This window comes from Oxyura jamaicensis, chromosome 14 (assembly GCF_011077185.1).
Source record: "Oxyura jamaicensis isolate SHBP4307 breed ruddy duck chromosome 14, BPBGC_Ojam_1.0, whole genome shotgun sequence".
Classification (NCBI taxonomy): Eukaryota; Metazoa; Chordata; class Aves; order Anseriformes; family Anatidae; genus Oxyura; species Oxyura jamaicensis.
The window spans coordinates 1,294,527-1,314,195 of NC_048906.1; the positions used below are offsets into that span (position 1 = coordinate 1,294,527).

At 55.9% G+C, this 19,669-nt stretch overlaps 1 protein-coding gene across 2 annotated transcripts; it reads right to left on the minus strand.

Moving 5' to 3' along the window:
* Positions 1-724: 724 nt before the first annotated feature.
* On the minus strand, positions 725-19,097 carry TRAF7 (TNF receptor associated factor 7). 2 transcript variants are annotated; one of them, XM_035340069.1, is made up of 20 exons: positions 18,980-19,097; positions 18,677-18,734; positions 17,529-17,620; positions 13,362-13,478; positions 12,330-12,422; positions 10,561-10,594; positions 9,145-9,328; positions 8,491-8,625; positions 7,951-8,168; positions 7,588-7,661; positions 6,498-6,546; positions 5,882-6,009; positions 4,691-4,773; positions 4,179-4,218; positions 3,682-3,798; positions 2,465-2,587; positions 1,707-1,826; positions 1,392-1,523; positions 1,031-1,150; positions 725-775 (listed from the first exon to the last, which is right to left on the minus strand). In XM_035340069.1, exons 1-20 carry the CDS (start codon positions 19,058-19,060, stop codon positions 761-763), a joined length of 2,013 nt encoding a protein of 670 aa, XP_035195960.1. In that variant the 5' UTR covers positions 19,061-19,097; the 3' UTR covers positions 725-760. The 2 variants fall into 2 exon arrangements, with proteins under 2 accessions (XP_035195960.1, XP_035195961.1); XM_035340070.1 differs by lacking the exon at positions 18,980-19,097 and adding an exon at positions 13,811-14,025 and having other exon boundaries at positions 18,677-18,698.
* Between the last annotated feature and the right edge of the window lie 572 nt (positions 19,098-19,669).

Below are 19,669 nucleotides of genomic sequence, written 5' to 3' on the forward strand. Positions count from 1 at the left end.
AAGAAATAATCAAATCTATATTACAATCTTAAAAACAGTAGAAAATGTGAGTAAAAATGCAACGGAGGCTTTTTTCTCTTTAATGTGGAGACCATTATTACAGGGTGGTGAACAATGGGCTTGTGTTACTTGATTTGAGAACTAGCTGTGGCGTAAAAATCGTACCTGGCTACTCAAGGAAACACCTCTTTCCAGATGGATCAGCCTGACATCTTGGCAGTAAAATTAAATACTCGAAACAGAAAGGGCTCGGGGCCCCAGCCCAGGGCGAGGCAGAATGCTCAGTCCTACATTTACAAAGGGACCGGCCTCCCGGTGCGTGGCTCCCCGACCTGCAGCCCCCACCGCTGACCACCCAAACCGCTCGGTGCCATCGCTGCCCACGGCCTGGCTGCGTTCCTCCGGGGAGTTCAGGCTGCGGAGGCCCAGCCTGGTGGCAAGCCCCGAGCTCCAGAGGCTGCTCCCCAGCTCCGGGAGGCAGGCAGAGGAGGGCACGCTGCCCTGAGGGAGGCCCCGGCACCCTAAGGGGTTCCTCGGCGTTTCCAGCTATGCCCAGCAGACCCGAGGGAGGATCTGGAGCATCCACGGGCAGGTCCTGAGTGCTGCCGGTGGGGGAAGCGGCTGCTGGGCAGCGGCAGGCAGTGGTGGGTGCGGGGAGGAGCTGCAGCAGTCGTTCGTAGTGGTGTTTGTCACCCAGCAGGCCGACGGAGGGGGGGAGTTTTTGGTCTTTCAGTGTGCAGGACTCGTGCGGCCGCTCTCGCTAGCACGTCCAGACCTGTGGAGGAGAGGCAAGAGGAACCCATGGCAGTGACTGTTCTGAGCAGCTCCGTGGGCTGCTCTTCGTCATCTTGTGGATGCTGAAAGCCCAGAGAGAGACTCCGTAACACCCTCTGCTAGGAGTTAAACCTCCCACCCTTTGAGAACCATCCCCTTGTTTGTCTGAAGCCAGCTCCTACCTCGTTTAACGCCCTAGCATTGATGTTCTAGCACTGGAAGAGCCCAAACCACCCAGAAGCCGGAGGAAACCAACCTTTACAGTGCTGTCCACAGCGCCGGAGAAGAGGCGGCCCCTGGAGACTGCGAGGGCAGTGACACTGCCCTGGTGCCGCAGCAGTGTCTGAGTGCAGATCATGTTGTCCATGCTCCACACCTGTGGGCACACAGAAGGTGTGAGCCAAGCACGGGGCACAGGGCTCTGGCCCAACCCTTGTGCCGGGAGGGAAGAGCACGCCGAGTGCCGCAGGGTTTGGGCCAGATGGCAAATTAAAAGCGGGGCCACGTGGTGTGAAGAGGATTCCCCGGCCTCCCTCTCCCTCACGCCCACAGTGCCGCCCGCGTTCTAACAGCAGTGCCAAGCACACAGCCCCAGCTGCACGGCCCCGGACACGTACCCTGAGAGACCGGTCATACGACGCACTGAAGACTTTGGTTTGATCCGGCGTAGAGATGACTGCGAGGGCGTAAACCGTGCCCACGTGGCCGGTCAGCGTGCGGACCTGTTCCTTTGTCTCTATGTCCCAGACCTGCAGGAGGAGAGCAGGGCTCACGGACCGCACTGGGCTGCCAGCCACCACCTCCTGGTGGTGCACACCTCCAGGAGCAACCCAGCATGTGCCGTAACCGACCAGCAGAGCCAGGCCTCCCGTCTCCTCGCCCCTCTCCCCCGGCCCGAGGCCAACGCAGGCATCAAAGCCCGCAGCCCTTACGTGGATGAGGTTCTCGTAGGTGCCACACACAATGTGGTGGTTTGTCACAGCGATGGAGTACACGCTGCCTCCTGACGTCTGCAGCACGTGCACACACTCCAAGTTCCGGATGTCCCAGATCTGAAAGAGCCAGCACTGATGAGCAAAGTCCTGCTGCCTTATTGAGCTGCCCAACTTTGAGCATCTAGACTGAAAAAATTGTAGAGATCCTATGCCTTGTGTGCGACTATGCACACACGTGCACACACAGCCCAGTCCCTAATAGCACTAGAAACTGATCAGAGAAATTAATAGGGATTTATTAACTGGGGAGGGAAACTTCAAATTCTCTTGTGTCACCCAGATGCTGAGAGGTGAGCTGCTCATCAAAGCCTGAGCCAAGACAGACGAGAGCACTTCGGAAACCACACGCAGATTGATGGTAACCCTGCACCCAGGCAGTGACCTTCTCCTCTCATCAGCAGGACTGTCAGCGCAGATAGCGCTGCAGCAGCTGCACGGGCAGCGTGAGGCGCCGTGGCTGCGAGGCCGTGCTTTATCTGAGCGAGCATCCCCAAGCAGCTGCACGCACGGGGACCAGCAGAGCCCCGCGTTTGTGCCTGCACAGACGCCATCAGCACAGCGAAACCCCGCGTGCCAGCAGTGCTGCAGCAGTGCTCTCGGAGCAGCTACCTTTTGTCCTGCCCAACCAAGCCAGGCTGCGGAGTACAGATGTGTATCAGGGACGGCTGGCGGCTCACGAAAGCCACGAGGCTCACCTTGATTGTTTGGTACGATCCGCTGTAGAGATAGTTTTGAGAAGCCACCAGCGCTCGCACCCAGTGATTGAGACCTGTCAGCTCCTTCTTCAGCTTGAGCTCGGTTCCCACAATATCCCAGACCTGTGAAAGCACACACACACACACACACACACACACACACACACGCAGTCAGCACAGGGCCCTAAGAGCTCACCAAGTGGAACCCTGTGCTGATTCTCCTGCCTCGTGGGCATCAGCTGCACCCACAGCCTGGCAGATAAAACCCACAGGAACTATGCTGAATAAGTGTCCCCGCGGGCCTGGCAGAACTAGCTCGGAGCCTGCGTTACCACTGGCAGAGACCTTTCCTTAACAGAGCCATGGGCTTGAAAACCTAAACCAAAACCAGAGTAAAGACCTGCTCATGACTTCCCCTGCCAGCCTGTCCCCACGAAGCAGGGCTCCATTCCCACAGCTCCGGGGGAAACCCTGCTGAAGCCCTCGGCACGCAGAGGCTGACGGAGCTCACACCGCTGCTCCCAGCAGTGCCGCTGACCTCTCGGCTCAGCGGGCAGCAAGAGGCTGAGGATGACCACCACGAAAGGCCCCACGTTCTCCTTCTGCTTAGCGCTGTCACCCCAGCCCCACACGCTCCGCAGACAGCTGAAGCACCCCGGGCCCCAGATAAAGAAAAGAGCACGCGCTCTCCTACAGATGGACGCTCCCATAAGCTGTCTCACCAGGAGCTGGAAGCAGAACCACGGGAATCTAGCCAAGGCTTTAAAGGGCAACTTGCAAAGCTGTTCCCTTATTTCTGCATGCTTTAGGAAAAGAATGCAGATTCAAGATCCTTCGGAGGGGGGTTCAAAACAGGCAGCCTGAAGCAGCAGCCAACTCACAACTTGCACAGTCTAAGGTTTGTTGGGGGCCCGAAGATGCACACGCTCAGGAGCTGCCAGGAACTCCACCTGCAGCCTCACGTTTACAGGGTTAGGAAAAAAAAATAAATAAATAAAAATTTTTTTGAGCCAGCATCTCTGGCCAGCACCGAGCACAGGCTAAACCTCTGCAGTGCTGCCTGCTCCGTGGAGCTGGGCTTTTCTGTGCAGCTCCGGAGAATGGAGCACCAAGCTTAAAGGGCAAAACGCCCCTTTATTCCTGCCTGGAAACTGCTGCCTGACAGCTTGTAGCATCAGTCCCCAACTGGATCAAGAGGAGCCACCCCCGAGCCCTACCTTAATGGCTTTGAGGGAGCCGCTGAACAGCATGTTGTGCGAGGAGACCAAAGTGCAAACAGGATTGTCGTGTGCTCGGATCGTGTTCACTTTCTGCAGGTTTTGAATGTCCCAGACCTGCAAAAGGGGAAGAAGAGTGCCCGTGAGGGGCAGGGGCAGGCCCCTTGTGCTGCAGCCCTTCCTCTTTGCTGCCAGAGGCAGGTGAAAAAAGGCAGGAGAGGGCAGCTGGGTGAGCCACTGGCCTGGCCAGGGCAGGACAGACCACCCTGCCCCAGCCCAGAGCCCCGGCCTCCTGCTCCCCACGCAGGAGGGACACCTAAACCCAACCCACAAGGAACTTGGCTAAATAATGCACACATGGGACATCAATCCTACACCACTGGCAGCTGAAGGACTCTGTAGGAAAAAGGCTGCAAGCTCCTGCTCTACCAGAGCTGGGGCTGCCTGTAGATCTCACATCTCCACCCCCAAGCAGAGCAGGGGTCCTGGGTACTCACGATAATGGTGCAGTCAGCAGAGCCGCTGTACAGCTTGTTCCTGTAATGTCACCACAAAACAAAAGGAGGTCAGCGACGGAGAGGGGCCAGTGCAGGGCCCCAGCTCGCTCCCAGGCACTGCGCTGGGCGAGGAGCCGCAGTCCCGCAGCCACTGGGCCAAGACCCAAGGAAGCAGCCCCAGGAGCAGAGCCTGGGCTTGTTTGGGGGGGGAAGGCTGGTTTGTCTCGTGGAGCAGGGAAGGAAGCCAGGACAGCAGGGGAAGCCACAGAGATAGGCGCTTCTCAATTTTTAAAGAGCAAAGAGGCAAGATGCGAGATTTATGAAGGGGTTCACCTAAAGGTGAGACTGGGACTCTGTGACCCAACAGGCCTCCTCTCCCCGCCTCCCACGCCCTGCAACACGTGCACAACCCTGGCACATGCAGGACTTAGGATGGGAACCGCAAGGGCATGCTTGGGAGCCCCCAGTGCTCGCAACCCTCTCCTGTGGGGCACGTGTCCCCCTCCACTCACCCCTGGATGCAGAGAGCCAGTACAATTCCATCGTGACCCTCCAGGGTCTTTTGGCACTTGTACGTGGTACAGGTATCCCACACCTAACAGGAAACACAAGGCAGCAGCGGGTCACACGCCTGCACACGCAGCAGCTGGGGACCCGGGCAGGATGTCAGCAAAGCCACAAAAGCATGGAAAGGAGGAAACAGACTGTGTCATCTGGGCACCTGTGTTCCTGGCTCCCAGGCAGAGATAAGCACGTCTAGGAAAGGAAATTTACTGCACAGGGTCAGGTTGAAGTTAACAAGAGGCACTGAAGAGGAGCACGCACCAGTCCTCTCCAGCACTGCCTTTCACAGCCCCAGGCCAAAACAACACACTGAACCACAGGAGCGGCTCTCAGACTCCTGTTTTAGCATTTCACGCCCTGTCCCTGGGGCTCAAACAGCACAGCACGGCCTCCTCTGCCACCACAGAGTAATTCTGCTCCTTGGCGGCAGAGTTAAGCTTCCTCCCCAGAGTGAAGGCAGAACGTGGTGCTCGCTTGGCTGGGCGGTGCCCAGAGCAGCCAGGACAGGGCAGAAAGCCGTTCTCTTTCACTGAAATGCAGCAATGTCCATTTTCTTCCACGTGGCTTTGCTCTCCCTCAGAAAAACTGAACCGCAGCCGTGCTGCTGGCAGGGCTCGTCGCACAGCTCCGCAGCTCAGCCTGCAGCCGGCACGGCGGCGCTGGGAACTTTGTTTGGGTGGCACTGGAGCAGTGCTGTCAGTTTGAGTTACTGAACACAGGGCAAAGAAAAACAAACATGCCATAAAATGCAAAAAGGACACATTTTATCAGGGAAAAATGTTTTTTTTTCTAGGATGGCTTTTTGTAACAATGGGAAATAAAATCAGAAGCTGAAATAGGCGTAGATACACTCGACAACAAATAATGCGAAAAGGCAAGCAGCTAGAGTGAGATTCTAATCAGGGTTTTACAAAAACCACTATTTGTCTCTTGATTTCCCTATCATGTAACATTTCCTCACAGCAAAACCGAAGTAGATTTTGCCCAATTATAATTGCAAAGATTAATTTAAGGTTTCAGGAGAAACCTTGGGAAGTAACACCCCTCCCAGCCTCCCAGCTGAACAGGACCTCAGCTTCTGTCCCACCCGGAGCACATCTACAAACACAAAACACGTACCGAGGAGGCAGGGCCCTTACCTTAATGGTTTTGTCTGAAGAGCCACTGAAGAGCAAATCTCCTATGGAGTAAACACACAAACACCAGACAGGGCCCTGGTGTCCCACGAAGGTCCCCTTGCACTTGAAGATCTGCTGAGGGTCATAGGCTAGGGAAAGAAGAGGGCAGCTTAGAGGGGGCAGAAGGGTGCTGCACCACGTTGTGAGTTCAGAGGGAACAGGGCTCCCTGCCCCAGCCCGGCACGCTCCTCGCACTCCGTGCTGTTGCAGCAGTCTGGCCAGAGAGCCTCGTGTCCCACCCTTACAGCACGTTGACTTAGCTTTGCTTTGAACCCCAGGACTCATCTCCCTAATGCAACTGCCAGGCTGGAGCTAGGGACATCTCCAGCAGCTCAGAACCCTGCAGCACTGAGTCAGTGCCCATTTGGCCAGTGCTTCTGGCAAAGCATCTCCCACCAGCCTCCTGCAGCAGTGTTGATCCTGCAGAGAAATCACTGCTGCCACCGCAGAAAACTGGTACTTTTTACATCTGGTACTTTTTATAAACTGGTACTTTTCATATCTGAGACCGAGCCTACAAAGGCTTGGTGCCATCACCCCACACCAGCCCGAGCGGGTGAGAACTGAGCATACTCACATCCAAGGATGCCCATGTTGAGTCGAGCATTAATGTGGGAGAGCTCATCCTGAAAAACAGAAGGAGCTGCATGAGCTGCAGAGCTATCAACACCAGCTTGCCCCTCTGGGCATGGCTTTAAGACTGTCCCCAGCCACTGCCTAAACCGGTCCTGCCTTTGGACAGCTCTTGCCTCCCTGTGCACGCCCTCCCGTAGTAGCTGGCTCATTCTCTCATCGGAGGTCTCCTGCTCTAGGTCTGTCTGCCTCCCTCTGTCACCTCTCTCTGGAGACCACGGGGTTCTGACAGCACCTCGGACCTGCACTCAACTCTTCAGTATTCAGGCAGGCACAGAAACACCTTTCAGAGCATACTGTCCTTGCTCTGCCACTCACCAAACCGCTAAAAACAAATCGGTTACGAGGGCTCCTTGCTCAGCTGGGCTTTTGAAGCCCACTTTGCTGGAGAAGAACTGGAAGGTCTCTGTAGCCTCCTCCACAGCCCAGTCCCTGCTGCATCCCCGAGGACCCACTTCACCAGTATGCTTAGGTAAGCCAGGGCGAGCTCCTCCCAGTCAGCACATTCAGTGGGATGCAGCCTGCTGGAGCTAGGGAAGAATGTCTATCCAACATCAGCGCTTGAATAAGGTCCAAAATCATGAGACACCTCTCACTCCCAGCTTGTTAGCAGGGCTCTGCTCATCTGCCTGCTTTCTCTGCAGGCGAGCAGGAGGACGTACTGTCCCTGGCTAATATAAAAGGTAGAGGAGTGCCCAGGCGTTGGAGCAGAGGGCTCTCTCTTTGCAGCAGGGGTACTTTCCTCTGTTAAAACATTGAAAGAGCAGCAAGAGGCTGCGAAAAGGCAGTAGAACCAATTAAAACGACAGCCCAGCAGCAGCACCCAGAACACCCTGAGCTGCCTTTAACTCAGCCTAGAGGAAACCTTCACCCACACCCAGCCCCAGTAAAAACAAACCAGACCTGGGGGGCGCAGAGCCAGCGAGCTGGAGGGAACCCCAGAAACTCCCCCACCACAGGAGAAGTTTAATGAGTAGCAAACCAGCAGCTGAGTGCAAACCCTGCCCAGCCCCAGGGCCCAGCCCCATCCTCACGTTCAGCATGGAGGCATCCCTGCGGAACTCCATCAGGTCCTCGCTCAGCTTGCTCTGGTTCTCGTCCAGCACATCTACGAGAGATGGAGAGCCCCACGGTCACTGCAGAGGCCCTTACAGCATCCAGGGGAACAGGCAGAGAACACCCACTGCTGCCTAACCTCCAGACAAGGAGGAAGGAGAACCCGCTGCAGTTAGCAGCAGGGAAAAGCAGGCAGGTGTCTGCTGCTCAAATGCAAATTGTACAAAAAACGCTGAAGACCCGGCAGACTTTAGAAGCAAGTCAGGGCTGGGCATGGCAAAGGTGTGCAGGAAACGTGTCTAACGTCGCAGCACTGTTGGCTCTTCTACTCGCAGACTCACCGAACTTGAGCTCCAGGTTCTTCTCCAGCTGGTCAATCTTCTCCGAGAGCTTCCCCAGCATGGAGCGCAGGAAGGCAATCTCCTGGTCCTTCTGGGCCATTGCCACCTGCATCTCATGGAAGCGATCGTCCGTCTGCTGCAGAAACTCCTTCAGACCCTCAAACTTGCACGTCTCCAAGTGGGTCTCGTACGTGTCTTGGTTTCCTATGAACGTACACCTACGGGGGAAGGCAGGCACCAGCTGGAGGTGCTCAGCTGGCTCCGGCTCTGTGGGGGCCCAGCTCTTCTGCTCCTCCCCCGAGGAGCAGTGGTACTGTGGCTCGCCACCCTGCTGGGTGCAGGTGACTGCAGGGTGACAGAGTGGCCAGGGAGTTCCAATTCTTCTGGCCAGGGCTCTGCTCCCAAACTATCTGTCTAGGTAGTTGCAAGGAGCATTTGGGGCAAGAGGCAGAAGATGGTGTCACCGGGAGCCCCACCTAAGAGCCACCAAAACCGGTAAAAAAGCTGCAGCTGTTCCCGCTGAAAGCACCAGCTCCTTACCCGTACTTGGAGTGGGGACACTTTATGTGCTCGCACTCCTTCAGATGGGCCTCCAGGTTCATTTTCAGGAGAGGCGGGCAGCTCGGGTTGTTGGGGCAGCGAACGGGCCTGTAATCACAGCTGCTTTCATGGTCTCTGCCCACGGAGAAAAGCAAAAGGAAGGAAAATCAGCAACAGGCGAAAAATGAACGGAAACCCCGCGGATCATCAGGAAAGGAGCTAACCAGGCCCATGACACTGTGAAGTGATCAAAGCCTCCTGTCCTAACGCTGTGATCCCAGCTTTAAATTCTCATTGGGCTAGCAAGTTGAGAGTAACAATAGCCCACATGCATGCAGGGAGCAGCCACCCGGAGCGGCTGAGCCTTCCGACAGCTAGCAGCGGCAATGGGCAGGTGATGGGGAAGGGAGTGAATACATTGAGGATGCGAAGGAAAGTAGATTTCAGAACGCTCATTCATAGGATACAACCACGATAGCTCCTTTTACAAAAAGAATCCCAAATCCATTCCCACACCCACGCACACCCCGGCAGAGCGCTGCAGGTGGGAGCTGCGCCGTCCCTAGGAGCCGCCGGGCAGCTCGGACACAACAGCAAGTGCCGGGGGCAGAGCCCGTTCCCCGCGAGGCTGCCGGCTGGTGACAAGCCACTTACTTCCTGGCACTCAGTTTGATTGTAAACGGACATCCACGGGGGTCCACCTCGAAGGCGGCGGGCTTGCTGCTGGCTGCAGGCCGGCAGCCGTACTTGCAGTGAATGAAGAGCTCCCCGATCTGCTCAGCCACGGCGATGTTGTTGACCACTACGGTCAGTTTGGCATTGTCCACGGGGCACTTCTCTAAAAGGGGGGGGGGAGAAAAAGAGAGTCAGCAAGGGCTGGGACACAGCGGGAGCGTTTCAAAGAGCCTCCACGTGGAGACTGTATTCGTTTGCCTTCTCTGGCCAAGACAGCCAACTCCCAGGTTGGTGACAAGAGCGATGGAGCCAGGAATATTCACAGAACATCTGCAAGCCACTGGCTCTGCTCTGCCTTGGAGCTCGGTGAGAACTTACAGTTGATGTCCACCCCGGATAATTCAAGCTAGCTGCCAGTGAAGGAATACCACGCTAACTCAGACGGCCTCGTGCTTGTTGAAGTGCCAGAGTATTCACAGACAGTGCCCCCAGAGCTGCTGGTGCCCACACATAACCAGTCTCCCACCCAAACCCAGGGCTCAGCATCGCCGCTAGCAGTGAAGACGAGCTCTGAGGGCAGGAGCAACGCAGGATTGCAACTGCAAAGCCTTTTGTTACAAGTCTGTCGGTTGGGATAGATGCAGGACAGCGCAGCGACAGAGAAGTTGGCATGCAAAGCAGGAGGACCCCCTGACATGTGGAAGATGAACATTTTGAGGCAGAAAGAGCTACTGTTTCGCTGGGCTCCTCGGGGAGCTTCCTCGGGGCTTGTTCTGGCAGTGTGAACGGCCTGGCTTTGTGCTGAGCGGCTCTCCAAGAGGGGCAGGGGCTCATGCCAAGTAAAGTACTTTTTGGAGAGCAGCGCCCAAACCAAGCAGGAGCTGGCTGGGGCAGGCTGGCAGCCAGGCACTTGGGCTCCACCAGGCTTCTGGAAGAGCTGGGGGAGCCCGAGCAGCTCCGTGAGCCGCTGCACGTAGGCTCGCTCGGCGACGGGGAGCTGCCACTAATGGGCTGGGGGAGGAGGGCTCTGCTGGGCCGCGGCCAAACACAGCCCCCTTGTTCCCTGGGCAGAGCCACAGAAAGCTTTCACTCTGAAATCAATGGGTCTGAGCGAGACGCACATTATCCCGGGATTATCCATTGCCTATTCCTGGATTTGAGAACATCCTGTGCCCAAGGGCCGGCCCAGCCCTCTGGTGCCCATGCTGCGGCGCACACCGTCGGAGCTCAGGGCTGCACGGCCCCCGAGCCCAGTGCCCGCTGCTGCAGTGGCAGCCAGAGACTGACAGCTTGTTTTAAGCCCTTCTTTCTGCCGGTTTCTTTGTACGTGAGGGCACACAAACCAGAAAATGGCGACATTTTGGCTGCATCGCACAAGAAGAGTTCAGTACTCACCAGATGTTAAGGCACATCTTCTACAAAACGTGTGCTGTGGAGACAAAGAGGAACAGCAGTGTCAGTGTAAACAACGTAAGGTAAATTACCCCCCTGACTAACGATGGCGAAGGATGGAGATACCACAGCCTGTGGCACAAAGGCCCCAGCAGCTGTTCTGCCTGCTTTATAGCTCGGGGCACTCTTGGTCTGCAGCAGAGGGCAAAAACCAGCCTAGAGGGGGCAGCTTGCAGGCAGCTCAGACTCCAGCACAGGTCCTGTTCCCGAGAAGTACCAAGCACGGGGTTTGGTGCTTTGAGGATCCTGCCCAGCTCAGGATCAGGCCACAATCATGGTGCAAGCTAAAGCCACGGAGATGTTCTGCCATGCCGATACTCCTACCCTCCAAGTCCACATAGAGTTTCTCTACTTCACCCTCCACTTCAGCCCATGTTACTCCTCTCATTTTCCTGAGAAGCCTCCAAGGAGAAGAACATCAGCCTCTCCCTGTTTTGGCCAGTTGGTTCATTGCATACACTGTTCTGCAGCTCTCCCAGTGACGCTGTCCTGCTGCCAGGTGCATGGGACCCATTAAACGCCCTGTAAATTCTGCCACTAGAAGTAGCTCTCTGTGCTTACTGCAGAAATGTACAGCAACAGTTTCACCTGATAAAGCAGCAAATTCAAGCTGACATGCTAACGAATATGAAGAAAGGAACAAAGGCTGCAGCGTTCCACTGGTCCCGAGCTCACCCCCTGGGTCCCCTGGGGCCTCCTCAGCCACATTCCCCTGCCGCAGGGCCGGGGCTTGGCAGCAGCGCTGGAAGGGCTGCAAGTCGCCCTTCAGAGCCGTTATCTGCAGCCCTGCTCACGCGGCCTTTTCCTGCCCTGCACAGCTGCATGGTGCTCCCTCCAGAGCTGCCAAACCAGGGCTGCAAATGAAGCCAGTCTGCTTCCTGCAGGAGGTTTTGTTTCCCATATTAACCAGTAAATCTCGGTGCCTCCATGAAGAGCTGCTTACTGAAATGATGCAGTGGAACTGCACCAGCCTCCAGCACCTTTGGGGATAGCACCCCCTCCGCAATAAACACTCCTGCTCTCTGCTCGTGTTGTTAGAGCTCCATCCGAGCACTCTGAAGCATGTCAGAAGCGTTAGTGATCTCGTCACAAAGCCATCGTTCTTCACACGTAGCTCAGAAGCAGGAATAATATACAGCTTCTATTAAAATCCCAATAAAATGGAATATAGAGGAATATTCATAATACTCTGTGCCTTTCATTAGCGGATGTCAAATCCCTCTGCAAGCATTAAATGAAGCTGCAAGCCATTGTCTTGAAAGAAACGCTGTTAACAACAGAAAAGCAGCTGTTTCTGGGGTGCCCAGAAGGCAGCAGCACTCTGCAGAGCCCTGCAGGACAGGGAAAAAGGAGTTTTGACCTCACTCAAGCCCACCAGGGAGACTGAGTTTGGCCAGGACTGAGAGGCGAACAGCACACCTCTACTGGGAGAAGCAGCAGAGTTTTGAGCAAGCTCCAGGTTTCTCTGGCTACCTGCGGTGCCCTCACACCCCGCCACAGCCTGGTTCAGAGCTGCCTTGCGGGGAAACCTGCCTGCCACACGTGCACCGGCATCTTTGCTCCCACCCTGGGCTGTTTTCCCCAGCCAGGCACTGCCTCCTCTTTGCTCACTCAAGCCGGCAGGCACTGGGGACCATCAGCCAGGGCTCGCCTACAGGTCACACAGGACATCTGTGGGACCCAGGCTCATGATTTGAAGAGAGCCACCTTACCCCACAGGTTGTGATGACCGGATCCTTAAACACGCTGCAGCACAGCTGGCAGCACAGCTTCACGGACGGCTGTTCAGCAAACACCAGTGGCTCCTGAGGAGAAGAGAGAACGGGACAGAGAGCACAAGAGTTCACACAAAGGCAAGTGTACGTGTCCCTGGTGGTAAGCCCGGAGTTCAGTAGCCATTCTAAAACATCTTGCCCTTTTGTATTTTTGAAACGTCCTGAAGGAAGGACTCTTTCATGACCTTATGACACAGAAATAACACTGCATGTACCTGAACGGTACGAAATCTCATTGTTTACCAGCTAAGACTGCTGGCACGTGGGCTGTGGGCACGGCACCTCCAAGAGGCACAGCTCCCCACCGCACACCACAGCAGGGCATCACATTTCAGAGCATTGCAGAGCACCCACTGCAGTCCGGTCTGCCTTTTCAGCCTGTGCTGCTCTGGGAGCTGCAAACACGACCCCCGGGGTTCCCAAACACACACTTTTATCCCAGACCTGTGGCAAAACGCCTCCTGACCTTTTATGCGTCCAGGCTGGTGTCAGTCAATGGGTCACAAGCTGAGTGTCGCTTAAAAGTATCCTCCCCCTGCAAGGGCCACTTGTGGACAATTCCTTGCACCCTCCTGGGGGCTTACAATCAAGTCAGTGGGGTGCCACAGAGCCCTGAATGCAGGATGGGGGCTCTGAATCAGTGGGGAACTGTGTTCACCTTGCTGCCTGGGGCTAGAGCACCAGCCTGAAGATCTACAACCCCCTGCTGCTCTGTAGCAGAGCTGGGGAATCACACACGGCTTTGCAAAGACTCACAGTTTTTCTGAGAAGCACAGAAGCCTCACCACTGTCCCCTCTTTACATACGGTGAGAGCGCAATTATAACCAACCGTCCGGACAGCCAGACTGAGCTGCCAGACCACGAGGACCTGTCCGCTCCAGTTCTGCGCACTCACAGGAGTCCGCTAAGTTACTCTTTTGACACTGAACTTCCTAGCAGCGCTCCTCCAGCCAACCCCCAATACCTACTGGCTCCTCCTCTTCCTCATGGAGCGAGAACGTCGAGCGCAAGGACATGTTGGACTCGGAGTGCAACGAACGGACGGAGATAGCGGAGTCAGAGCGCCGTGGGGTGCTGATCGGAGGCTGCAAAAAGACAAAAGCAGATTCCCGTTATTGCAGATAATTCCCCCCGCTCCAGAGCCCTGTGCACAGAGACTTCAGGTCCAGCCCCCGCCCCAGCACTCGGCTGCTCCATTTGTTCACCCCCTCTGCCAAGCTGCAGGGAAGGGCCCCAGGGAGCAGCGTGCCTCAGTGCCTCGTGCCTCGCTGCTGCCTGCTGCTCCCAGCAGCCCGGGGATGCCACACCGCCCTCAGAGACAGGACGGGCACCAGTCAGCTCCAACGGGCCAACCCAAGCCGACAGCTGCATTCCGAGCACGGAACTTTCTCAAAGGTGCATCTGTTTGTCTACTTACTGTGCCCACCCGCAAAGCAAAGGCCTGGCAGGATTAATCCTTCCCCGAAAGCTCTGCAAATCTCCCCCCGAGACAGCTCCCATCTTCTGCCATTTCTCTAATCTCTGCAGCAGCACTTGTTGTTGCGCTCGCTATCTAACTTCTGCCAAATTTCTTTGCGTAAGTGCGGAGACTTCCTTCTATTCAATTCAGCAACAGGCTGGCTTCGCCGCTTCCTGCTTGGGAGGGGAGAGCTGGTGGACACCGCGCGCACCAATCAAGGAAAATCCCACCGGTTACGGCGCCCTTGGGGTTGGCTTTGAGGGAATGCTGCCGCGGAACATTAGCCGGCAGCGCACCCCAAGCGGCGCGGTATCAACCACCGGGATGCAACCCTGCACCAAAGCACAGCCGGAGACCCTGCGGACCTGGGGGCTGGGGGCCTAGCACAGCCAGCAGCACGCCCACGGCCGGGTTACGCTGGAAGACCCTTCTGGCCGCTGGGGAGGAGCGCAGAGAGAAGCAACACACTTCTTCATGGGGCAGAAGGAACGGGCTGACAAAGGAAAGGCAGAACGAAGCCAGGAGCTGCATACACAGCATCAAGAGGTGAGCGATGCCGAGCCCCCTGGCCCTGCCCCACCGCACCTACATTCGGCACGACTGCAGCACGCACCGCTCAGACTCCACTGCCACCTGCAGAGCTCCTTCCAGCTGCTGCCCCAAGAGGGGCTCTTCCTGCCCCTGGGGTCCATCAGCCCTGGCGCTGCCTACCTGGAACCGGGAGAGCTCCACGGAGGAGACGCCACAGCCCCGGGCTGCTGCCCTGCACTGCCGTGCAAGCACAAAGCGATTTCCTCCTGCTCAGTCTGAACCTCCCGAGCTGCATTCTGTGTGCTCAGCTGGGGAGAAAGCGTGCAACAGCAGACCCCAGGGCAGGCAAACACAATGAACGAGGCCAGCGGAGCAGGCAGGAAATTCAGCAATACAAGATGCACGACGAGCTTCAGAGACCACCTCCCCCGGAGACAGAGCATCCCGCAGGGTGGGAACAGCCCCCGTTGGGCTGCCGGAGAGGAGCAGACCAGGATCCTGCTGGGTCTTCACGCTGCCGTGCTTCATAATTTTTATGACCCTGGGATCCTAGGAGCTCAGAAATGCTGCATCTGCCTAGCAGCCAACGCATAAAGCTCTTTTTCTTAAAGCAGGCATGTTTATTGGTCAAATACGCAAACCTTGAGGAGGAATGGTTATGAGGTAAATCAACTTTATGGGCATCCGTTAATTTCATTATTTCCCTCCACTAGTAACAGAAGTTATTTTAATAACAAGAATGACTGTGCACAGTTCCCGTTCCGGAGGCGAGGCAGGGAGCTAGGCGGCACAGGCAGGCTCTGCAGGCAGGGCTAGCAGGAGCAGCCCCCGGGGTCGCCGAGGGGGAAGAGGGGGCTGCACCTCCAGGAGCCCCACTGTACGACAGCCCCGCTGGGCTCGTGCAACACCGGCACCGCTCCACGCGTCCCAGCTGGGCTCACGCTCGTTGTCAACTACACCGGAAAGAAACTGGTGTGCTAGGAAAGATCCCCGCAGACGACTGCAGCAACAACGCTGCACGGGCAGAGGTGAGCGCGGTCCCACCACAGCGGCAGCAGGGCTCTTTCTGCATCAAGGCCAGCTTCAGGCAGCCCAGGGCATGGAGCACTCAGACGGCTCTTGATGGAAGATGAAGGTGTAGCTGTGCTCACTCAGTCCACAACAAGTCCCCCTCCCATCGCGCCAGCTACAAAAGCAGCCCCCAGGTGAAGGCTCTAGCACCATCCCCGTTCCTGCTCCCCACAGGCACAGTGAGGCTGGGAACACGGGGCACTGCTCTCAGGGAGGGGGGCAGCAGATGCTCAATAATCTCCGCCTTGCACGCGGAACACTCTGCTCTGCTTTTGGCTTCATTAACAGAAGCTTCAAAAAGAAAGAAGTGGGGAGAGGGGTCACAGGAGGGCTCTGCCTCTTCTCCAGCTGCCTCTGTGGCTGACAAACCCTTGGCAGCTTCTGGAGGAGGGAAAACTCAGCCATCAGGAAGGGAAATCCCAGATTAATTCTTGACGAAGCAAAGGAAGCTTCCTGAGAGGGTTAGAGAAAGTTTGTCTGGGGCAGCAGGCCGAGCAGGGCTGTGGTGCTCATCGTCAGCAACACAAGCTGCAGGTTGCTTCCTGAACCGCTCGTTAGTCCTTGCGCTGATTTTGCTTAACAATCTTCAGCACTCCAGGGTAGAGGGGCTGACGCTGTCCAAGAGGACGGAGGCTAGGTCCTAGGAGGAATTTCTCCTCATCTTGGCTGTGCACCCCAGTTTGTTACACAGGTTTCTGAAGGAGCCAGGGAGCTTCTCCACGAGACATGGATGAGTGTAATGTCCCCTGCACCCCCTGCTCCTTCAGAGAAGTCCTCATCCGTACTCTGAGAACTGCACAACTCAAGGAATGGTGCAGGGAGCACAGCACGCAGCCCACTGGTCAGCGCTGACAGCCACGGGCTCCTTGGAACCGTGGTCCAGCACCCCGGGGTCAGCGATGCGATGGAGAGCTGCGTGTGCCAAGGACGCGAGCCAAACGTTCAAAGGACTTCTTGAAAACCAAACACACGCTCACATAAAACACAGCAAGATCTCTGAGCAACAGAAGGAACTGAATAGGATGCTGACAGTGAAGCTTTTTTGCAAGCTGGTGTCAGGGTATTTTGAGAAGCGTTGGAGCTTCACGCTGGTGCTGTGACCCCAGTCTCTGCCAGCGCCTAACTTACTCAGCAGCAGTGATCCATTCTCCCCAGCTCTGAAGCTGGGTCCCCTAACCCGACAAAGTTTACAAGTCCTTAACACGAAGTCTGTTACTCACAGGCTTAACTCACAAGCAGGAGCTTGCGGTTACGAGATCGGCTGGAGCACTGCGGGCACGGGAAGGTCTCAGTGCTATTTGTCTGTCCGCTGAGGTTTGCTCTGCTGTTGCTGATCTTGATTTAATTGATTTCACCAATTTAATTTCTCTTTAAGCAACTAACCCTGGGGCCTGTTGGATCGGTACATTCCCCCCCCAAGAAGTTACTGAGAACTGTGTGAGGTGAATGAGGAAACTGGACGCCAAACTGGGAAGTGCCTTTCTGCAGAGGTACCGCAGCCACGGGCACGCTGTGTGGAAGCAGACCCCGCCGATGGAATCTAGGAGCTGGGCACAGCCCGCAGGGCCCGACATCCCACCCTGCGGGTTTCAAACCTGCTCCTCTGGTCGGAAGCCCCATCTGGAGGTGGAAAGAGGAATACATGTTCTGGTCCTAACCGCAGGTCCAGTGCTGCTGGGCGGTCTGTCCTGCAGCCCTCGCTGACAACAGCTCTGCGTTCTCTGGAGACCAGGACGGTCAGAGCACCCCGCTCACACCAGGAGGCAGGCGCATCCCCACCAGTAGGTCTGGGGGATGCGCAGCTCCTGGGCTCCCTAACCACGTACCATTTCCAAGCAGTGCCAGCCCAATGCCCCCAGCCAGAAGCAGCCTCTGATCCCCCCCTGCTCCAACCATGGGAGCGGCCAGGAAATGCTGAGGCTGGTCCTGCCTCCGGTGCAGACATCTGCATGTGATAAACACCGCGCTTGGGAGCGAGGAAGGAAGGCAGAGATGTGCAGAGGAGCACCAGATGTCTCTCATTTGAGACACAAGCAGCTAAGCCATTCACCAGGGGGCTCCCGGCAACACCTACCATGCCATCGTCCTCATCTCGGGGGGAGTAGGTGAGCGTGCTGGAGGAGGATGGGGTCCGACGATGCTGCTTAAAAGTATTGGTCCCGTCAGCTTTAATGCAAATTAAAAATAAAATAAATTAGGCTCCATGGCAACATTCCCAAGCTACAGGTATCTGTAACTCTACGTGTTCCTTGGAAAAGGAACGGACAAGGGATTCCCTACTCCAGTTCCTGACCTGGACACATCAGTGCAGCCAGAATAGCCCTGATCTCTGACAGCTTGCTGAAATGCATGAGAGCTTTCGAAGAGCACAGATAATATTCTGCCAGGTCCATAGGTTAAAACACTGTTAAAAGGAAACCTTGCACTCATACGTATCTCAGCCACCCATCAGAAACTGCTTAGATTAAGGGAGGACTGGCTATTTCTTGTGGCACAAGGGAAGCATGCTGTACTAAACGGGGGCTGGCTGTATGAAGGTGGCATTATGGAAGTACATCAAGCTTTAAATGTCAATATTTAGGAGTCCCAAACCTTCCAGATTCCAGAGCTCTGTACAAACGTAATCCAAACAGCTCCTCCAAGCAGACAGTTCATTTCCTTATCTAAATCAGTGACAAGTGCCACAGCTCCTTATCTTTACTAAAGTAAGGGCATTTTTATTCCAAAGTGAAACCAGATCTCTTCCTGCACTCACGCCACGGTCAGAGCTCAGACTCCTCAGCTGCTGGGCTTTGAAGAACAAAGCACAAGGGTTTGGTATGAGCAGGTACACTCGCACTCCCTCCTGTCTGAACACAAAATGGCCATGGGGGTTTACCAAAGTGTCCAGAGTGACTCAGGGGCAGGCCGAGAGTGAAGATTTGGGGCTAGACTCTGTATCAGACCCTGTTGTACTACCCTAACGTCATCAAGGGCTTCCCAGTAAAGCCTGTGTAACAGGAGAAAATTCCTGTGGATGCTTGTCCCATCACGTCTGGTGATCAGGTGCCGCGATTAAATATTGCTTGGGCTGCAGACTGCTGAAAGCAGCACCTCGGCACCTGTCTGTAAGGAGCGCTGAGCGACTCTCCCAACAGCCTCATGATCTGCGAGACACGGAAAAGCTGCCAGGATTCACACGCAGTGCTCCGGGGAGAAGCTCCACACAGGAAATGTGCTCACCCTTTGTGATGGTTGTCACAGCAGAGTAGGCTGGCCCAAAGGTTGTTTCCATTCTCGTCTGAAATACGGACAGAAAGAAGGTCAGTGCCTACGGGTGCAGCACAGCCTGAAGACTTGCTTCCTCTCCTGAGTTCATGAACATACACGAATATGTCAGATAAATTCCCAAGTTTCTTCTGGATACCAGGATTTTTCAGGGGGAGAAAGCACCAAATCCTCAGCAGCCACCTTCCTTTTCCCGAAAGGAAGGACGAGAACACGCGGAGCACCCCCAGCCCATCCCCCGCTGACAGCAAGGCTTACCCCGGTAGTGTTCTCGGCAGTAGTGATGTTCGTTGTGCCACTGGGGAAACGATTGTAGCGAGCGTTCTTGTTTGAGCTCATAATCCAACCAGCACTTGTTAGTCATGGGAAGTTTGCCCTGTGGAAGAAGGACAGAGAGTGTTAGGATCACTGCGTGCATTCTCTGGGCTCAGAGAACGCTGTTCTGCGGCATTACGTCCAAGCGTTTACCTAAATTCACATAACCCCGGATTTTCAGAAGGAAGGTCAAAGCCAGGCCCCTTCAAATCACTCCTGAGCAGCGTGCGGGGTTTTCAAAGGATCGGGATCATTTAAAATGATTTCTTAACCACCCAAATAACAGAACACCCGTAATCCAGCAGCTTTCAGAAGCGTACCACTGCTCCGCCTGCAGACAGACTCCCCAGTCCCAGCAGAGAGCAGCCCTGCACGATCTCCGTACCTAGCCCTCTCTCCCTCCTCAGTTTGAGAGTAGGTCACAGCACCTCCCCTGCTGCTGCCCTGCGCCCCGCACAGGTCAGCAGCAGGGTCCCAAGAGGGAGCAGCCCCCAGCAGGCACAGAGCGGAGCACACCGCGACACCCAGATGTGGGCTACAGCCACGGACACGAACCTGATCCTGCAGCACACCGAGGGAGCTGTGCACGCGTGGGGGGCAGGAAAGGACGCAAAGCTGTACCCGTAAATCCTT

What these genes read in the sequence shown, in the direction of transcription:
- TRAF7 (XM_035340069.1), bottom strand. Translation starts at nt 19,060, where the DNA reads ATGAGCTCAAACAAGAACGCTCGCTACAATCGTTTCCCCAGTGGCACA. An exon ending in AAGATGTGCCTTAACATCTG is followed by an intron (nt 9,329 to 10,560) that starts GTGAGTACTGAA and finishes CCCCCCTTTTAG; the next exon opens with AGAAGTGCCCCGTGGACAAT. An exon ending in CTGCTGACTGCACCATTATC is followed by an intron (nt 3,799 to 4,178) that starts GTGAGTACCCAG and finishes CCCCTTTTGCAG; the next exon opens with GTCTGGGACATTCAAAACCT.